This window comes from Morone saxatilis, unplaced genomic scaffold (assembly GCF_004916995.1).
Source record: "Morone saxatilis isolate NCDOM2014 unplaced genomic scaffold, NCSU_SB_2.0 Contig24, whole genome shotgun sequence".
Taxonomy (NCBI): Eukaryota; Metazoa; Chordata; class Actinopteri; family Moronidae; genus Morone; species Morone saxatilis.
In genome coordinates this window covers 20,811,650-20,830,126 of record NW_023339807.1, presented here as the reverse complement: position 1 = coordinate 20,830,126, position 18,477 = coordinate 20,811,650, and the positions used below count along the sequence as shown (strand labels likewise).

The window sequence follows — 18,477 nt, the reverse complement described above, 5'->3', positions numbered from 1 at the left end:
GAGAACAAAGAATATCACAAATAATAATATTACAAAATACAAAATATAATAGAAGATATAAAATAAGTGAAGGTTGGATTTTGAGATTTTGTGCTCTAAATGCTGGCTCCACGAAAACTAAAACTAAGGACCCTGTAAGAAATTGAAGGTTTGAACCAAAAACCATTGATTTCAGTTGAACTGAACTGTACAGTTGTAACTTAAAACTTATTGTGACTGAAGGATCAGCATGCAAGGACCATGTTGGTGGTTTGCATGTTTAACCAACTGAAATTTTGTACATTTACTGTCAGTGGATTGCTCGCAATGTCAAGGTAAATGTACAGCATTTTTGTATTAAGTTCATCTGGGCTGAACTGTGAAATGTGAATTTGTGCCAGCTGCACAATTGTCTTGTCAGTGCAGACCACAGAGTGCAGCTATTGCATGACCTACAAGTATGGTCACAATATAACCAAGCTCTCAGCTAAACCAGTTTCACAAAGATATGTGAATGAATTTCCCCAGTGCCGCTTTGTGGAGTGAAAAAGCACTAAGACGGTACATCCTGGCAAACAACACCTAAACTAGTAAGTGGGGAGTAACTTGAGAGGAGGGATCAGATGGAGCTGTTACCTGTGTTGTTGAGTCCAAACAGCAAAGGGCAGGAGATGGCAAAAGAGAGAAACCAGACCACAGCAATCATCACTGCCACCCTCCTCCTGGAACTGTATCTGGTGTTGTAGAGCATTGGCATGGCCACAGCTGTGTACCTGCAATAGTATACACACGCACACACTCCAATTTGAACACATATCAATGCAGAGTAAAGATTGTTAATGCATTTTCAGACCTTATTATCCCATCGTCATGTCCACACATATTTTAAGTAAACTAAGGCACTTGATACAGAGCGCAGAGAAACAAATTCCAAGTTTCTCCTCAAACAGACAGAAGCTGCCACTGCCTGTTTCACAGCCACAAGGACACAAAACACACATCTGCCAGTATGTCAGAAGCAATTAGAGTGTTCGGCTGTAAGCGCAGGTGTGAGTGGTCTTCTTCAGCGAGCTACTGTAATCCTGATGGCAGGCAAAGGGTCACGGACAAAAAAACAGTTACGCAAGACTACTGAAGAAACTCAGCTTTCAAAAGATTCAATGAAAATGTAAGAGCTGCAGTCTATGGATGTTGGAGGCGCTGTACTTCAGTGTTTCTAAAAAGTACAGGAGGAAGGAATATATTTCAGCTGTGAAAGACTGCTGTAGGAATTACACAGGACAATAAATTGACTTTTTTGGTCTAAATGTATATGTTTCTATTTTGTAGCTGTATGCAGTGGCTTCTAGAGGACAAAAGGACAATACTGCATTTTAACTGAATTTAGTTACAATATTTTTTATGTTGAATTTGTGTAAAACATGACAAAGAAGAAACTGTGCATGATTGCCTTGCCTTGCCTTGCCATACCTAAAAGAGAGCTCTGTGGAGAGAACATTTGTCAATTAGCACTAAACACAAAGACAACTGAGACTGATGGGAATATCAATAGTTTCTTGGTGTTTAACCAAAGTAGCATGTTTAAACAAACTGAATTTTTTAACGATCATGGCAATCCATCCAATAGTTGACATATTTCACTGAAAACCACAAATGTCAATCTCATGGTGGCGCTAGAGGAAATGTCAGGGGTTCATTTAAGTCATTAGGATTAATCTCCGTCTCCGAAATCACTTCATGGCAATCCGTTCAATAGTTATTAAGATATTTAGGTCTGGGCCAGAGGAGTGACATTGCTATCCCTAGCAGTGTTGCCAATATTTTCAATGGAAAGTGGCTAAAACAGCTTGAAACTACAAGATTAAAAAAAAAAAAAAATTATGAGGTGGAGCTAAACTTAACTGACTCTAAGTAGCTTTATCATTAGCTCTAATTTCAAAAACTGGTGTGTCATAAATAAAAAGGACTCTCTATTTTGAAAGAAATAAAAGTTAAATAGTCAAGTGAAATCAGTGACAACAAAAACCAAGAAACAGGAGAACAATGGGGATCAGTGATTGGTCGTGCGGCCACTCTCCCCCACTCCCTAAACATCGTCAGTCCAGAGAGACACAGACACACAGTAGCAAATTCACTGAGAAATATTGGAGACTCTTCAAAGGAGATGAGTTTAGGTCGTCCCAAGAAGTCGGTACATTTGAGGGGTCTTAAAAGTCATCTAATCTAGCAATACATTTCCTCAGTTAGCAACACTGATCCCTACAGCCATGCTGTCAGCATGGCTAAAAATCATCAGCAGTAATTATACAGTAGACATTTAATATGATGTCTTTATTTGGGTTTATGCTAATTTATCCAATTACTTTCTATCAATCACAATTGGAACACTATAAAAAGGGCTACGACTCATTCACTGCTGATCTGATGTGGATGTAAGTACCCTCAAATTAAAGTCGTCAGCACTTTAACCTTGTAGTCACAGTTTCACAAATTACTGGGGCATGACACCAAAAACATCTTTCCGATTGCATCGTCTACAGCTTCGACAAAGCAATTAGACTTGATCCTCAGCCATTGCGCCAGATTACACAAGTCCAAAGTGGTACAGCCTCAATGTGTCACTTTGTCAAAGAGTAATTCGGGCGCAGCTGCAGACGACCTGCCCGCTGGGTGTCTGGTCACCTCCCCCAGGACCCACGGAGAGGGCATCCGGTGAAACAGCAAATCATCGAACACACAGTCTCCTTGATCCAGAGAACAAACACTAATGATTGCAGAGGACATCGCAGAAGACACAGCGGAAGCCATTACCTGCTGAAAGACAAACAGTGCCGCTGCTCCGAGTCAGCCGGATAATGGATGCATGTTTAAAGTTTATAGTGGACGTGTGTGTGTGTGTGTGTGTGTTTTACTGCAGGCGTGTGTGTTGCCAGCTCTTTATTTAGCGAAACCTGTACCAATCGAGATGAAGGTTAGGGGAGAGTACAAAGTAAAGAAATGACATATTGATTCACTGTCATCTTTGTTATTTTGGTCTTCCTTACGGATAAAAAGCACAGTGAAATTATTTATCATCAACTAACTTCTTCTCTTGCTGAAAGGCAGTTCAGGAGAGAGAAGTAAATTGTAAGAAAAGAGAGAAAGATGATGATTTAAAAAATCCAATAAGAGGTGAAGCATCGGGAAGAAGAGGAGAGGAAGAAATACACACAGTAGAGAGCATAAACCAAAGATTAAAGTAAAAAGTAAAGTTCCACCTGTCAATGCTGATGGCACAGAGGTTGAGGATACTGGCGGTGCACATCATGACGTCCAGGGTGAGCAGGATGTCACAGTGGATGAGACTGAAGCGCCACTCTCCCACCACCTTCAACAAAACAAAGACAAACTGACATTTTGTATTTTTCAAGGACTTTCATTTCTTCCTTCATTTTTTTTTTTTTACATTTTGGCCAGTTTAATATGTTGTAACACCGGTGGGGCAGCATTAATATTAAGCAGACTGGATCACTCAGTTAATAGAGTATAGTTAATATTTAATGTGCATGATTTGCTTCTGACGTGACCCAATTTACCCATAAAGAATGTGGACATTTCATTTTGTCTCCAATATCAGAATAAAAAAAATATTGGGTTACATAAAAAAGGTGGTCTTTTCATCTATTTTGCCCACAATTAATTTTTCATTTTCTGTGAGACATTGTAATTCTCAGTTATCTGACATGATTATCTGAAAAGACTGATTATTTAAGGTTTTTGTTTTATTCAATACATTTTTTAGCACTGATTCAGTGATTATTGACATTAATAGGAGGGCGTTATTAGTAATTCAACAGGAAATTAATGAGCAACATTTTCATTAACCATTTCAGCAATTTCCTGCACAGAAAACGTTTGCTCCATCTTCCAGAATAATTTGCTGCTTTGCATTGTCTTGTGTGAAAGTAAAGTAATTATTGTTGGACTGTTTATTGGACAGAATGAGTGATCTGAATCTTTCCCTTTAGACTCTAATGCAGGCTGAAAACAGGCTGTTAGTATCAGTTTTGCAGGATTCAATTGGATAATTAGTTAATTGAACCTTGTATGTAAATGCAATGTCTTCCTGTAACCAAAACATAGTGTCAGATACAGTACATCTTCAGGTTTGCTTGTATTTCTCACACGTTGACTTTAAGTCTTTCTCTGTTATGCATTTGGGAAAGCTGTGTTGTTACAGAACTGCTCTGTTCTGAAACAATTATTCAGTTAATTATTCAATTACTTTGGGTGTTTGACTGCTGACTTGACTTTTCACTATTTTCAATAGAGGGCTACAACTACCAGTTATTTTCATTAATAATTGACCTGCTGATTATTTTCTCGACTGATTAATAACTTTGTCTAATATGTCAGCAAAGAGAAAAATGTATAATTTCCCACAGGCCAATAGGACGTATTTAGATTTGCTTGTTTTAGTCCACCAACAATCTAATACCCAAAGATATTCAGTTTACTGTCATATGTGATAAAGAGAAGAGGCTTCACATTTGAGAAGCTGAAGCCAGAGAGCGTTTGTCATTTTTTTCCTAAAACAATAAATCAATTATCAAAGTAGTCAATTCATTTACTGTTGACAGATTCTGCAGATTCAATTTATGATTACTAAATGTATTGTAACTCTATAATGATTGATCTGTAATGAAAGTAAGCTTAGTCAGTTCAACAAATTTAATTAAAATATCAATTACATTAAATTGCCATCCATAATACAAATCTGTTGCGGCTGCTCTGAAGTCTGATGTTCCTGCATTTGATTTGCATGTGTTCAGTGGAAAATGACAAGCAAATAACCCACAACATTTTTTTATCTCCTTTTAGTTTCCACCGCATCAAAATGCAGACACACACAAGAGCGCACACACACACCTCAAGGTACACGCCCCAGGGCATGACCAGCGTGGCCAGCAGCAGGTCGGACACAGCCAGCGAGACAATGAGGTAGTTGGTCGTGGTCTGCAGAGCGCGCTCCCGCGACACCGCCACGCACACCAGCACGTTACCGAACACCACGCAGAAGATCAGCAGCACCAGCAGCACGGCGTAGAAGTTGTACGGAGGAGAGGTGGCTGACGACGAGCTGGTGCAGTTGGAGGACGTCAGCGAGAAGGAGGAGGAGGTGGGGAAGGATATGGGGGAGTACGAAGGGCCATGGGTGGCAAAGACGGATAAATTGTGCTCAAGGGAGGAGAGAGGGAAGGAGGGAGGGGAGGACTCGTCTGACTCGTTGAGTAAAGTCATGATCTTGCTCCAGTGGACATGGTTGGGCTGAAAAAAAGAGAGGAAGAGAAAAATGACCCTGGGACCCTTTATGGCTCGCTGCACACTCGATTCAGCGTTTCACAATAGGTCCAACAAAGATTGGCTTCTGAGTCTGACAACAGAGAATTATAAAAAGAAAAGGTTATTGTGGCACCAGGGCAGGGATTTCGTCATTGGTCTTGCCTCTGAGAAACAACTTAGAAAGACAAACAGGACAATGCATACAAACAATACTGCACCTCACCTATATGCACACAAGTACACACAGTCAAGGTCACCTGATTTTATCTAAACCACTGACTGAAACAGAGATAAAAAGGTCTCTTAGATGTCCACAGGCTCTTTTTGGCCTCTGGTGATTTAACATTGTCTGAAAGGAAGTAACTACTGTCACTGTCTTTGTACAAATAAAATCAGTTTACCAGATAAAACTTTATCACATGGAAGTACTTCAAACAACGGACTCAAAGGACCAGTAGGATTTAGTGGCATCTAGCGGTTGCCTTTATTGCATCTAACTGAACACTGCAGGGGTCTGTATTTGACAGCCTGGGAAGGAGAATGGCTTCTGAAATGTGTAGGAGAAACTACGGTGGCAACAAAACTCGTGAAAAATGAGAAGGGCTCTATCTACAGCCAGTGTTTCGTTATTCCATCCTGGGCTGCTGTAGAAACACTGTGACCCACAGTCATTCTAAGGTAACTAAAACACTAACCAAAATTATACACTAATGAAAACATACACCGATCAGCCATGACATTATGAGCACTGACAGGTGAAGTGAATAACACTGATTATCTGCTTATCATGGCACCTGTCAGTGGGTGGGATATATTAGGCAGCAAGTGAACATCTTGTCCTCAGAGTTGATGTGTTAGAAGCAGGAAAAATGAGCAGCGTGAGGATAAGGAGAAGGGACACATTGTAAGATGATTGGGTCAGAGCATCTCCAAAACTGCAGCTCTTGTCGGGTGTTCCCGGTCTGCAGTGGTCAGTACCATCAAAAGTCCAAGGAAGGAAAAGCGGTGAACCGGAGACAGGGTCATGGGCGGCCGAGGCTCACTGATACACGTGGGAATGAAGGCTCGATCCAACAGACGAGCTACTGATTGAAAGGTGTTGATGTTGTCATTAAAGAAGCCCTGTGATGTTTTCTTAGAATCGTACAAACGCATTCTTTGTATCTTTGATATTAAAAATGTCCTTCCACATAAAACTGGAATAGCATGAAACCACTCCAATAGAAACAAAATATTGACCCATTCATGAAAACCTTGCTCCATAGCTCCACCAGTTGTTAGAAACTCCAAAGGGCCCCTTTAACCTGTGCCCCTCTGTACTTGTTTTTTCATTACTGTTATTGATTGCTGTGCTCTTTTGTGTTTATTATTCACTGACTGACCAAATTGTCCCTCTGGGACATTAAAGTCCACTCTATTCTACAGCTCATATGTGGCCATTGGTTGGAGTAGTTTTCCTGAAAGGGAAAGCAGAAGGCAGACTATCACTCATTTGTTTACCGGCCTGACAGGGTCATGCAGAAACAATGTATTTATCCACATTTGTCGAAATATAATCGTTTAAGCATCCAGATGGGCCGTGGAGAAATTGATTATTGTGTAGTGGTTGGAAAGTTCATTTGGATGTTGTTGTTTTTTTACACCATAAAAAAACACTCAATATTTGATTCTATTGGAACTATATAGCATCTGTCGTACAACCTGATCCTGTCCCAAACATAGACTCATTTACTTAACTTAACAAGTAAATTACAATTTGCTGAATTACTTTGCGACACACTTGCACATCAAATATTTTCATAGTAAGGTAAATAGGCAGCTGAGAGCAAGAGAATGAGACACAGAGGGGAGACACAGAGAAACACAATAATCCATAATTTACAATAGATCCTCTGCAGTCCAAACTTCTGCTTAAAACTCATCATTAGTAACCCGCTGTCGAAGGTTTATTCTGCAGAGACGAGACATGATGAGGGTGTATGAAAACCTTTCTTCCCCTCTCTTATCTCTCAGTTCTGATACACTCCAACAACCAGGCTGTATGATATAATGCAAAAAAATGCATCAAATATTTATCAGCGACAGGAAGTTGAAACGGACTACTGACTTGCACTATCTCTCCTATATGAACTTTCCTGTCGGTGCCAAGGTCATGAATGAATTTAGTGAGAATTTCACTGCCGTAACACCATCCACTCGAGCCACCTACATGCATCATCTGTCTCAGATACTTATAGTATCTGATCTTACTAATCAATACATATGCAAGACTAGTTGAGCCGGACAAATCAATAATCTATCCCACCTGTTGACCCCGCATAGCACCTGAAGAAGACATTATTCTCGGTGGCATTGATTTCACTCGGTTAGATATTGATTTAACTCACTTGAGGTCTTAATGTGCAGTTGCATCATTATTATGGTCGAGGTCAGTCCAATCGCTACACGGGGCAGCAGTGTGCAGGAGGGAAGGACGGGGCCAACATTCAGCTGGAGAATCTTATTTCAAGCTGCCATAAAGGCAAGTGTGTGTCTGCTGAAGAGTCCTTCAGTAAATGGTCGGGCAGCTAATGGCTAATGTTAGTTGCTTAAAAATTCAAAAACAATTAGAAAGAACTCAGAGTGGATCACGCTCTACCAAGGCTGCATAATCTTGTCAATGTCTGCTTTTAGTAAAAGAAAATGATAGAAAGCGTTAATCTGGATTTACATAAATCTACAGATAACCACAGGATTATTTTAGTATGGTCAACAAAGTTCAAATATGTCCTATACTGCAAAGACAAAAAAACATTACAAACAATCTGCACCAAACTAAATTAGAGCTGAAATGATCTGATGATCAATTAGTTGATTAATTAATCAAGTAAAAATGTGACAATGGATTTACTGTTTGAGTCATTTTCGAGCAGCTTTTCGAGCAGCTTTTCTTTTTTATATACAATAGTAATATATATGCTTGGGTTTTCCTCTGTTGGTAGGACAAAAGAAATTTGGGATGTGCCTTTCATTTTTATTTTTGCACATTTTATAGACAAAACGATGGTGGCCTTGTGAGCTCAGCACACTGAAACTTAAGAAAACACATGCAAACAGACAAAACACAAGCAAATGAAGACAACATCTTCACCAAAACAACATTTCCGTTTTCCAAAAGTTGCAAATATTTTGTCAAATTGACGTTTTCTTGAGTTGTTTGTGTTTTGTCTATTTGCATGTGCTTTCATAAGATGCAGGGATTTGAGCTCTCAGGGCTACTGTACAAAACCACTACCAAAAAAGCAAACAGATCAATAGATAATATAAATAATTGTTAGTTGCAGCTCCAAACTGAATCACTTGTTATTTTAGCAGAACTTTTAACTAAATTTCATTGAACTGTTTACTCATTTTTGAGATATCACGCTCAGTAACAATGAAGCAAACAAACACCTAAAATCTTGCCCTAAAGACAGATTACCAGCCAAGGTGACAGCTACTGAATAAACATTGTTGTGACATACTTTTGCTTTGTCTTGCTTTACAACTGCAACAAAACACAGTAAGCAGTAAGTGGAAACTCCTGAAGAACGAAGCAGAGATGTTGGATTGATGTATGAAGAATGACGAAATGTATAATGATTCCTCCCTATGAATCCCTCTACAATGACCTTGATTATCCTCATTTTCCCCCATCTTCCATCGTATATCATTGCATTTGTGCCAGCCAAGCTGTGAAAAAGCTGCTATTGTTTGTCGAAACTATTCATATGACTGTAGGACGTCCTCTAAAATGCATTAATTTTGTTGAAGGACAAAATAATAACATGCTGTAGGGAATGCCAAGGCTCGGATTCAGTGGTATTGTCCTGGAGTGGATTTACGTAACACCAGACGACTGAAAACGCACCACCTGTAAACTGCAACTGACAGTTTGTAGCCTGTCTCCTACCGACAGTCAACTTTGCCTTCTTTTAACCATAACTATGATATCCCCCTAACCTTTAAGCCCCCCTCCACTCAAAAATGTGTTTTGCTTATTGTTACCTCACTTGCGTGGTGACCTTCAGAGTGCAGAATGATGTATAAGCAGAGTGGAAAAGACTGTTTTCACATTCATCTGCTGAAGGAGGAAAGTTTCCCTGTGCTCACCTTAGTTTAACACGCGTATGTACAAAGATTATTTAATGACATCACAACAAGAGTGGAAGCCAATCATGGTCCATGCTACTTATACTAAAGTGTAAGTGGAAACATTTACTCTGCCACTGCACATACACTAATAATGGACTTTTTCAGCGAAGTAGGAGACATTGTGTGTCCCACAGTTAAACGTTTGAAATGAAAATAATTTGCATATTTACAGAATGATGTTTTTTTTAACAAGGGGGAAAGAGTAAATGTGCTTTTTGTTACATTTTTATTCAGGTAATTGACTGTTTTTGCGTAAAAATCATACCATACACAAATTGTATTATACCAAGAAGAATATTTTCATATGTCTTAAAAGTAGGTTTAGTTGCCTAAACTTAATCAAACACAGAGGTTGCAGATGAAAGAAAGCTCATATCAACTGTTCGTTGTGTTTGCTCGTGTCAGTTATATGATCAAAAAAAAAGGACTAACAAATTACCTATTTTATTAAGTATGCGGAATTGCTGATTCATTTTACAGCATCTCAATTCTATAAAAGAGATTAGACTCATTATTCATCTGAGCAACAAAACTGCTTTCGACACTACTTAATCACTTACACCTTCAAATAATAAGAACTTACAGAATTTATTTCTCATGATTAACCACCCAAATAAATAATTTTTACTGAAAGCAATATGCAAGCAGAATATAGAGTAAGAATTTTAAGAGGTTCAAACGATGAACAGGTAACCCTGTTTGGCTCTGATTGATCCTTGTATGTCCTGCTACACAACAACAGTCACACCATGGGAAGGCCATCATTAACATCCATGTATTGGTTTCTTTACAAAAACAGGGTGCAATGATCCCTGCTCTGAGAAGCCAGTTTAATTTCACACATGGTCTCCAAAGTAAAGCTGCATAACTGCGTAAACACGTCTTAAACTGTGTGCATACAAAGGGCAGAAACTGGTTCATTGAGGTCAGGGCTACAAATGTCATTTGATTCTCTGTAAGAAGTCATTCTTAAGGTCATATTTTATTAAATCACATCGCTGTGAGGACACGGTTGGTGGTTAAGGAGTTGTTTTTACTGTGTCTGGATGACTTTTATGGCTCAGTGCAAGCTTATTTAATAAGTGTAACTTTCAAGCGTATTACTTTGGAACCTCATTATTTTCTCCCTGTGTTGTATAGTTTTATTACCTTTATTATATATATATTACCTTTCATACTTCCAGTTACCATGAATGTCCCTTATTCCCATACCATTATTCCATATCAATATGGAAAAGAACGTTTTGAGTAATGTGGGTGAGCAATGCTCCCAAGCAAGTCTCCTAAACTTTTTTGGAATGAGCCTAATGATTTAAAATTTAAATGAACACAGAGACAAAACTTTCTCAGTGAGGTAATGTGGTGGAAAGTCAGAGGATGGCAGCTGGGCCAGTTTTTGTTATTAATGAAGTGTTGAGCTAATGAAAGATTGTTTTACTTGACTAAACTTAATCCAAGCACACAACCCTAACATGAGTTGTTAAAACTTCATTGTTCCATGACAGTTACAGTAACAGCTAAAAATTTAATATTTAATGTAATATCTAACATCCCCGCAATACTTAATCTGCATTTCAGAGCTTGAGCTCATTTGTCAAAGTTTCATGAGACTGTGCCGTCCAAGCTATACCTACTAAAGTGAGAACACAGCTCAGATGTTTTCTGAGCTACAAAATGAAGCTGCTATACTGATGCAACTCCCTTGGCGTTGTTGCTCATTAGAACCTCAATATACTTTGAACAGATTCACAATCATTATGGGAAGAGCAAAGTCTAATTTGAGCCTAAGAGCTACAGAGAGCCATAACGTTGCTCAGGAAATGATGGAAGGAGATATAAAATGTAGGGCAAAAACAAGGTTGTATTTTGTATTTCCAGAATAAACCAGCAGAGATTGAAAGGTGTGAGGATACAAACATGCAAAGAAAAAAAACCCTCCAATGATACAAATACTCCATAAAAAAATAAATCTCAAAGTGATAAATCTATATTCTAATACTCCTGATGTAACATAAGTCAACTACTTTAGTTATTAATTATACTTTTTACAATATGACCTTTGTCTCAGAACAAAGAACACTCAATCTACAGTCTTCACTTATCTGCCCCCACTGCAGCCTCAGGCTCTGCCTCTGGCCCATCATTTGTTTTTCTGGCCCACATATTTAAAAATGGATGGGGTAAAATGCATAATGAAACAAGAATGGCCTTTGTTGGAAAATCGTTTTGCCACATTGTGCTCTCCTGGAGAGAAACGAATATGTCTGCAAATTAATGTTAATGCTGTGCTTGGTGTAAGTGCAGCCTTCTGCAAGGAACGTTTATATATTGCAATTGAGAATTTTGGAGTGAGGTGATTTGTATGCCCATGGAACCTAAAATTGTTATTTTGGGGCCTGATCTTCCTTGGAGAAAGGAAATTGTTTTAATTTGGACATATTGCAAGCAAACACTGGACAGGACTCTATTTGAAGATAAAGAATATAACTCAATGTATGTTGATAGGGAAAGGAAATGCATATATACTCAGAAGTAAACTGAATTTTCATGAAAAGATTTGGGGACTTTTTACACATTTTGTGAAACATGGTGCCTTGGGGAGTAAACTGATCCTCAGAGACCACTGGGACTTTCCCTATTTAAAAAAATAAAATCCATAATATATTAATTGTTAAAGTGCATGCATATATCATATCTTGTATTTATACACAGATATATTGGATCTTCTAATTTACTTTACAAGCGAAGAGGCTGGGTAGGCTAGAGAAGGGAGAGTTTAAGGTAAAGTTATATGCTACTGTTGATATAATACATATAATGTGAGAACAATGAACATGTTTTAAAAAGAAAATTTGTAATATTGATATCATGTATTATGTATATTAATATGAAAACTAATAACCTTCTATTTTCCCTGCAAGACACAAGGTGGCCATTCATTTCTGTGCGGTGTAATTACATTACAGTTTCCTGTCTTATTTCATTTTATTATGAAGTGACCTCTCACACCTCTCAATCCTGTGTTGTCTGATGCCCTGTCTGTCCTAAATCTCCCTTCAATAACATCCATCAGCCTTTGTTCCTTCATCCTCTCCTCTTATCTCCTGCTCCCCCCCATGTCTAATCTCCTGTTTCTCCTCGTCTGTAGCTCCTCTCTGGAGACACTTGACAGGTCCATTACATCCTTGGCCTTGTCTGCCCCCAACTCTACTGAAAAAACAACAACAACAACAATACAAAAAAAAAAAAAAAAAGACGACTTCAAATTTTGCCCCAGCTCCGCTTAGGCTTTGAGCTGGCCTGCAATAAATCTTTGATTTCTTTCACTGAGAGTCGGGAATGAGTCGCAGCCACTGGGAATGATGTGGATGTTCAGCTGCAGTATAATCAGCTCTCTGCTGAGTTTGGGGCAGAAAATATTCACTGTTGTTTTACTTCTCAACCCCCATTCCTACTCTCAATCACACCCAGAACTGTCCGGGTTCCTTCTTTCCCCAGTTTTTAATGAGCAACCAGTGACTTTTGCATACAGGGCTGTATGTTAGTCACAAGTAATCTTTCTTTTTGTCTGACAGATGACAATGCGCCTGGTTTGTACAGCAATCAAGCAAGCAATAAACTACAATGATGAGTTCTCGAAAAAGAAGAAAACCCAATAGGGATTATTTTTAATCAAGAGCAGCCACTCAGACCTACAACTGCTTGATTATGTGTTTGGTCCCTGCCAGCTCTAAAACTACACGTCCCCCATATGGTAATATACATTCAATCAGAAACCTGTTCAGAGCCATGATACAAATTATTATGAAATTACTTGTGATGTGACACCTCATACTGCACGTACAGTGCTTCTAGTGAGTGAGAAAGAGAGGAAAAAGAAATAGAATATAATCACATCATTAGGTATCCTGGGTAAAACAGAGTGAAAGGGAGAAATAGATTTTGTGCTCCATCTGTTAAGGTAAAGTGCAGGCACGATATTGAGACACACAGTCAACAAGATGAGCTTCATCTAAACCTCTCCTGCAATAAGCAATCTGCCAAAGAAATGATCAAAGAGATAAATACTAGCCAGAGAGGACTGCAGAAAGGGGGTGAGGATTCACTGCGTGACATGATATAAGGCATCAGATTCTCGGTTGTGATCTGAGCTCCTGATTGATTAACAGTTTAGAGAGTGAGAGGGAATCCTTTCAACACAGAGTCACACAAGGAGACCTCCAGCCGGGGGCAATGCTCCTAACCAACCACAAACATCTTTTATTCAAGAAGCAATTTTTGCATCGTCTCCATCTTTTATTTAAAGTGAGTGTCTGCAGCTTTCGGAAGTCTGTTCCAAGTGAAATTAAACTACCGCATGAATTAAACTAATGCACAGCTGCACACCGAACAAGGAAAAAATGCTTCACTGTGATAACGATAACATCAAAGTCAGTGTAATTCCCCCCGTTTTGCTGTTGGGGAATTTTAATACAGATTCAAAATGAGTACTTGAAGTCACAATTTGTCACATAACACAAAGGGTAGACACAGTTATTAAGTCAGTATAATTAGAGGTGCTATTTGCATCCATTACCGCGTCTCACTGCCAAAAAGTTTGATTTTGCCATTTTAAAATCTCATGTTTCAGTCCATTCAGGGAATCGCATCCTTCAGCTGAGCTTTATTATCTCGAGATAATGCTTCCAAACCAAGTATAATGGCACTTTGCAGCCGTTTGGCCACCAGAGGGTGTTACAAATAAGAAATAAAAAAAAAAAAGGTATTATATTATCTGTTTCTTCAACCCAAATGGAAAATTATTTTATTTCATCAAGGCGTCATTATATTGGAGCCTCGGTAGACAACAGTATAATGCTGGCTATCCTCAAATGAAAATTATAATAAGGGAAGTCCTTAAAAGAGTAATGTGCATGCTTGTGGAGTAGATAAGGAATCTGGAGCTTCTCTACAGGGATGTAATAAGACCAAGCCGAGTAATATAAACTTTTTAAGGAACCTTGAGGAGATACAAATCCTCTGCACATACCTTTACAGATGAATAAGGTGTATTACTCATGTATATATATATATATACAGTACTGAACATCTGTCTATATCATGTGTAATGAGTTTTTATATATTATATATAGTATTTATTTTTAAAATGCACAGTCCATACCATTGATTAAATTGTTCTTTGGACAGCTTTATCACTCAATATAGTTAAATGTTTTATTATGGTTTCATTTAAGCTATTTATTTTCTGTGTCATGTCAACCAGCTTTAAACTTACAATATGTCAGTGAGATCTGTTATAAACTCTAAATAAAATTTTTACTTTTGGATTTATAGTCTGTTAACACTGTACCCTACATATGCCAATACATCTTGAACTTGTTCTTTAGTGCAAAAATACATCAAAAATCGTTCTTATATATATTAAATAAAGTCCAATTATATTAGCTATAAGAACTATTTCTTGTTTTTTATTTTACTCCAGTAGAAACTTGTCATTCCTTCCACAAAACCACCAGGAAAAAGTACAAATCCCTCATTAAAACGTTAGAAAATCACAGCAACAAGTTTCCCCGCAGAGAGAATACACGCTCTGAATTTAATCTCAATAGACAGACTAAGTTAACAAAACGTTTTTTCAGCCTCTTTTTTTAAAGCCTTTAAATCACTTACCCTCTCCCGGCAGAGCTGCTCTCAGTCAGGTCCGCTCTCCTCTCCTCTCCGTCAGGCTTCAGCGTCCCGTCTAACAATTCACTGCCGAACCTCCCACCTTGACCTCGGTCGGTGCACGGTCCGCGCAGACACCCATTGAGTCCCCGCTCCTCGGTAGTACGGTTCCCCGCCTCTCTCTCTCTCTGGTCGGTGGTCGTCAGCGGGTCAGCGCGGCGGGAGACAGCCGCGGAGGAGGAGGAGGAGGAGGATGGAGATAGTTGGAGAGGAGAGAGGAGGAGAGGAGGAGAGGAGGAGGAGGGGGTCTCACGCAGAGTTTCGGTTGTTTATACTGGGCAGAAATACTGTGATGCTATTGGCTGAGATGAATATGGAGCTATAGGAGCCAAAAAGAAAAAAAAAAACAAAAACATGTATTTCAGTTTGTATTAAAGGGGAAGTTTTACATTTTTGGAAGTGCACTTATTATGCTTCCTTTCTGGCTTATATGAGAAGATCCATAACACTTATCTGTCAAATATAAGGCTACAGTCAACAACTGGTTAGCCTAGCTTAGCACAAAGGCTGGAAACAGAGGGAAACAGCTAGCCTGGGAGCATCCTGGAGTCTTTGCTGGTTGCCTGGCAACTGCTCAGAGCCAATAAACAGGATAGTACTTAATATAATGTAAACTGGGGCATTGAGGTGTTTGTACAGATTAATATGGAAACAAACAAGGTGTTAATTCGGTGGATTTTGTTGGACAGAAGCATGGGTAGCTTCCCACAGCTTCCCACCCAAAACACAAACAAAACAAATAAACAAAACCCCAAAAACTTCGTGCCACTTTATATTACAGGACTTCCTTCAGTGTTTCCAGGAAAAAAAAACAAAAAAAACATGCAACACAAATTATAGAAACCGTGTTCAATTAGTACACATCCAATTGCTCCAAATTATTTCCAACTAACTGCTAAGATTATGTAACCTCTAGTGCAATCAATCATTCCAGTGCACAGCAGGTCAGCTCAACAGGTCAGCTCAACATGAAATGTTGATGAACGTTTATCTACAGGCAGTTCGATTCTGCTGTTTAATTCAGCAGAAATAACGAATTAGGCAGAGTTTCTAAATGAAAATCAATGGATATTTTCTTTGCTTTAAATATTGCTCAATACTTTCAAGGAGAATCCTCTATGCTACTTTTACTTGTATAAAAATGTATAAATATATCTTCCACCACTGGTGATCAATTATCAAAGAGTGGCAGGGATGAGGGCAGAGAGACAGAACTAGGAGGAAGAGGAGTGAAGGTCATAACTTATTACTCTGAGGAAAGGACAGGTAATTTAGTAGCGCAGATTCCACAATGTAATTAATAAAATAAGGGCACTTTCTTTTCTCCTCTCACATCTACCAGGCTCAGTACTGGAGCCAGCATCGCTGTCAAGAAGTTTTGTTAGTGAAACTTCAAAACTTTATTCACAAAACTGCCCTTCATACAATACGAAGGGCAGTTTTATGAAAAATGTTTTCATTTTCTTTAATGAGTGAACTTTAATATGAGCAGAACATATTCACAATGTAAAATTCCTGCCTTATATTAATGCTCTGATGCAATTTTTCGTGTCCGTTTTTCCATTCACTGTGATGAATTACCTTTAATGGCAGAGAGAGGTTAAGCTATTTGGAGTGGTACAGGAGTGAAATACGGCAAAACTGATTTAAAGACATCATGCAGAAAAACTGTCACAGCTGCAGCCATAAACGATAACAAGAAATCACAGTGGGTGCTTGTAACTATCGCTAATAGCTGGGGCCAAAGGGAGAACCTGGAAATAAAGAAGGAAAGAAAAGAAGAAACCTCTAGATCACAATATAAATGATCTTCAACAAAAGAGAAAAGAAGTTTTATAGAAAAGATATTTGGGCGATTGAACAAGAAATGTCAATATCACTGGATTTACTGATTAAAATTATACAGATGTAAAAAATTGTGGTGGAAAATAACAAAGTACATTTCCTCAAGTACTGCACTTAAGTAAACTTTGTAGTAGACTTGATAACTCAGTTTTATAGTACTTTACATTTATACTCCACTGCATTTCAGAGGCAGCAAGCTTTAGTTACCAGTTATTTTGCAGACTCATTAATACAAAATGAAATAAAAAAAATCATTATGATGTATTAGAATATATTAAACTACCCAGTAGTGTATGAAGTGGTTAAAATTGGCTCCTATTTTAGCAGCTGCAACATGAAAGTGGTAATGCATCAATTATTACAACACAAAATATTTTTCTGAAAGACCATTCTGCAAAATGTTTATAGATGTTTAGAGTGCTTCTTCCACCATCAGTGATCATCGTGAGGTAAACAATCCTAAAAACACAAACAAAAACTCTATTTTGCATCAAAATGGGAATGCACATTTTTCTCTCCTAAGACATTTAATGTGCATTGCATTTCCTTCACTCAGGCAGGTTTGCAGCATTTGACCTTGTACATCCCTTAAACACCTCCAGCCAGCAGGTTTCCCCTCGTTTGAATTTGCAGGAGCATCTTCACCTTCCAGGGGGAGAATATTTCAGCTCTCAGGGGCACAATAAGTCGGTTGAACCTTTGATTGAGCGGACTTTGTAATCCAGGTTATGCATGAGGTCAGTCTATTCATCAATACTATACTGGAATTAAAATTTTGTGTGAATAACCTTACACTTTCTTTTTCACACCAAACCTCTCTCCTGCATGATAATGTTGGGTGAAAATATTTTTTTTTTTAGCTGAAAGATGTCAAACAAAGTTAGAAATATAGTTCTATCACAAAAGTAAATCTGACCCCAATATACTGAAAGCTCACCCAAATCCCAGCTGGTTTGATAGTACGTGGTTGTGTTGAGAAAAAAAAAAAGTTGCATTAAGTTTCAGTGCTTTGCCTTATACAGTGCTAATAAAAAGTACCCAACCCTTTTAGAAATCTTTCAGTTTTATTGTCTTACAACATTGAAAGTAGATTTCAGCTATTACAGGTCCAGTGTGTAGGATTTAGTGGCATCTAACGCTGTAGTTGCAGATTTTAACTCACTCGTTTTACCCTCCTTTCGGCTGTGAAAAATGCGAAGGACACCATCTAGAGCCAGTTAAATGGTTGTCCATTCTGGGCTACTGTAGAAAGATGGCCATTCAACATGGTGGCCTCCAGGGAAGGTGACCCGCGGCATCTGTAGATAAAAATGGTTCATTCTAAAAGGTAACAAAAACACGATTCTTATTTTCAGGTGATTTTACACTAATGAAAACATACCTATGAATAATATATTCCATTTCTGTCAAATAGATCCTCCTAAATGTTACACA

The 18,477-nt window shown here is 38.4% G+C and overlaps 1 protein-coding gene across 1 annotated transcript in view; it reads right to left on the bottom strand.

Moving 5' to 3' along the window:
• The window catches only part of drd2l (dopamine receptor D2 like), a 13,527-nt gene extending 8,253 nt beyond the window's left edge, over positions 1-5,274 (bottom strand). Inside the window, exons 1-3 of the mRNA XM_035672466.1 lie at positions 4,888-5,274; positions 3,237-3,346; positions 616-752 (exon numbers count right to left, since the gene is read on the bottom strand). Of these exons, the coding sequence (XP_035528359.1) occupies positions 616-752; positions 3,237-3,346; positions 4,888-5,259 (619 nt within the window). The 5' untranslated portion in view covers positions 5,260-5,274. The remainder of the gene's footprint in view (positions 1-615; positions 753-3,236; positions 3,347-4,887) is intronic.
• Positions 5,275-18,477: the final 13,203 nt, after the last annotated feature.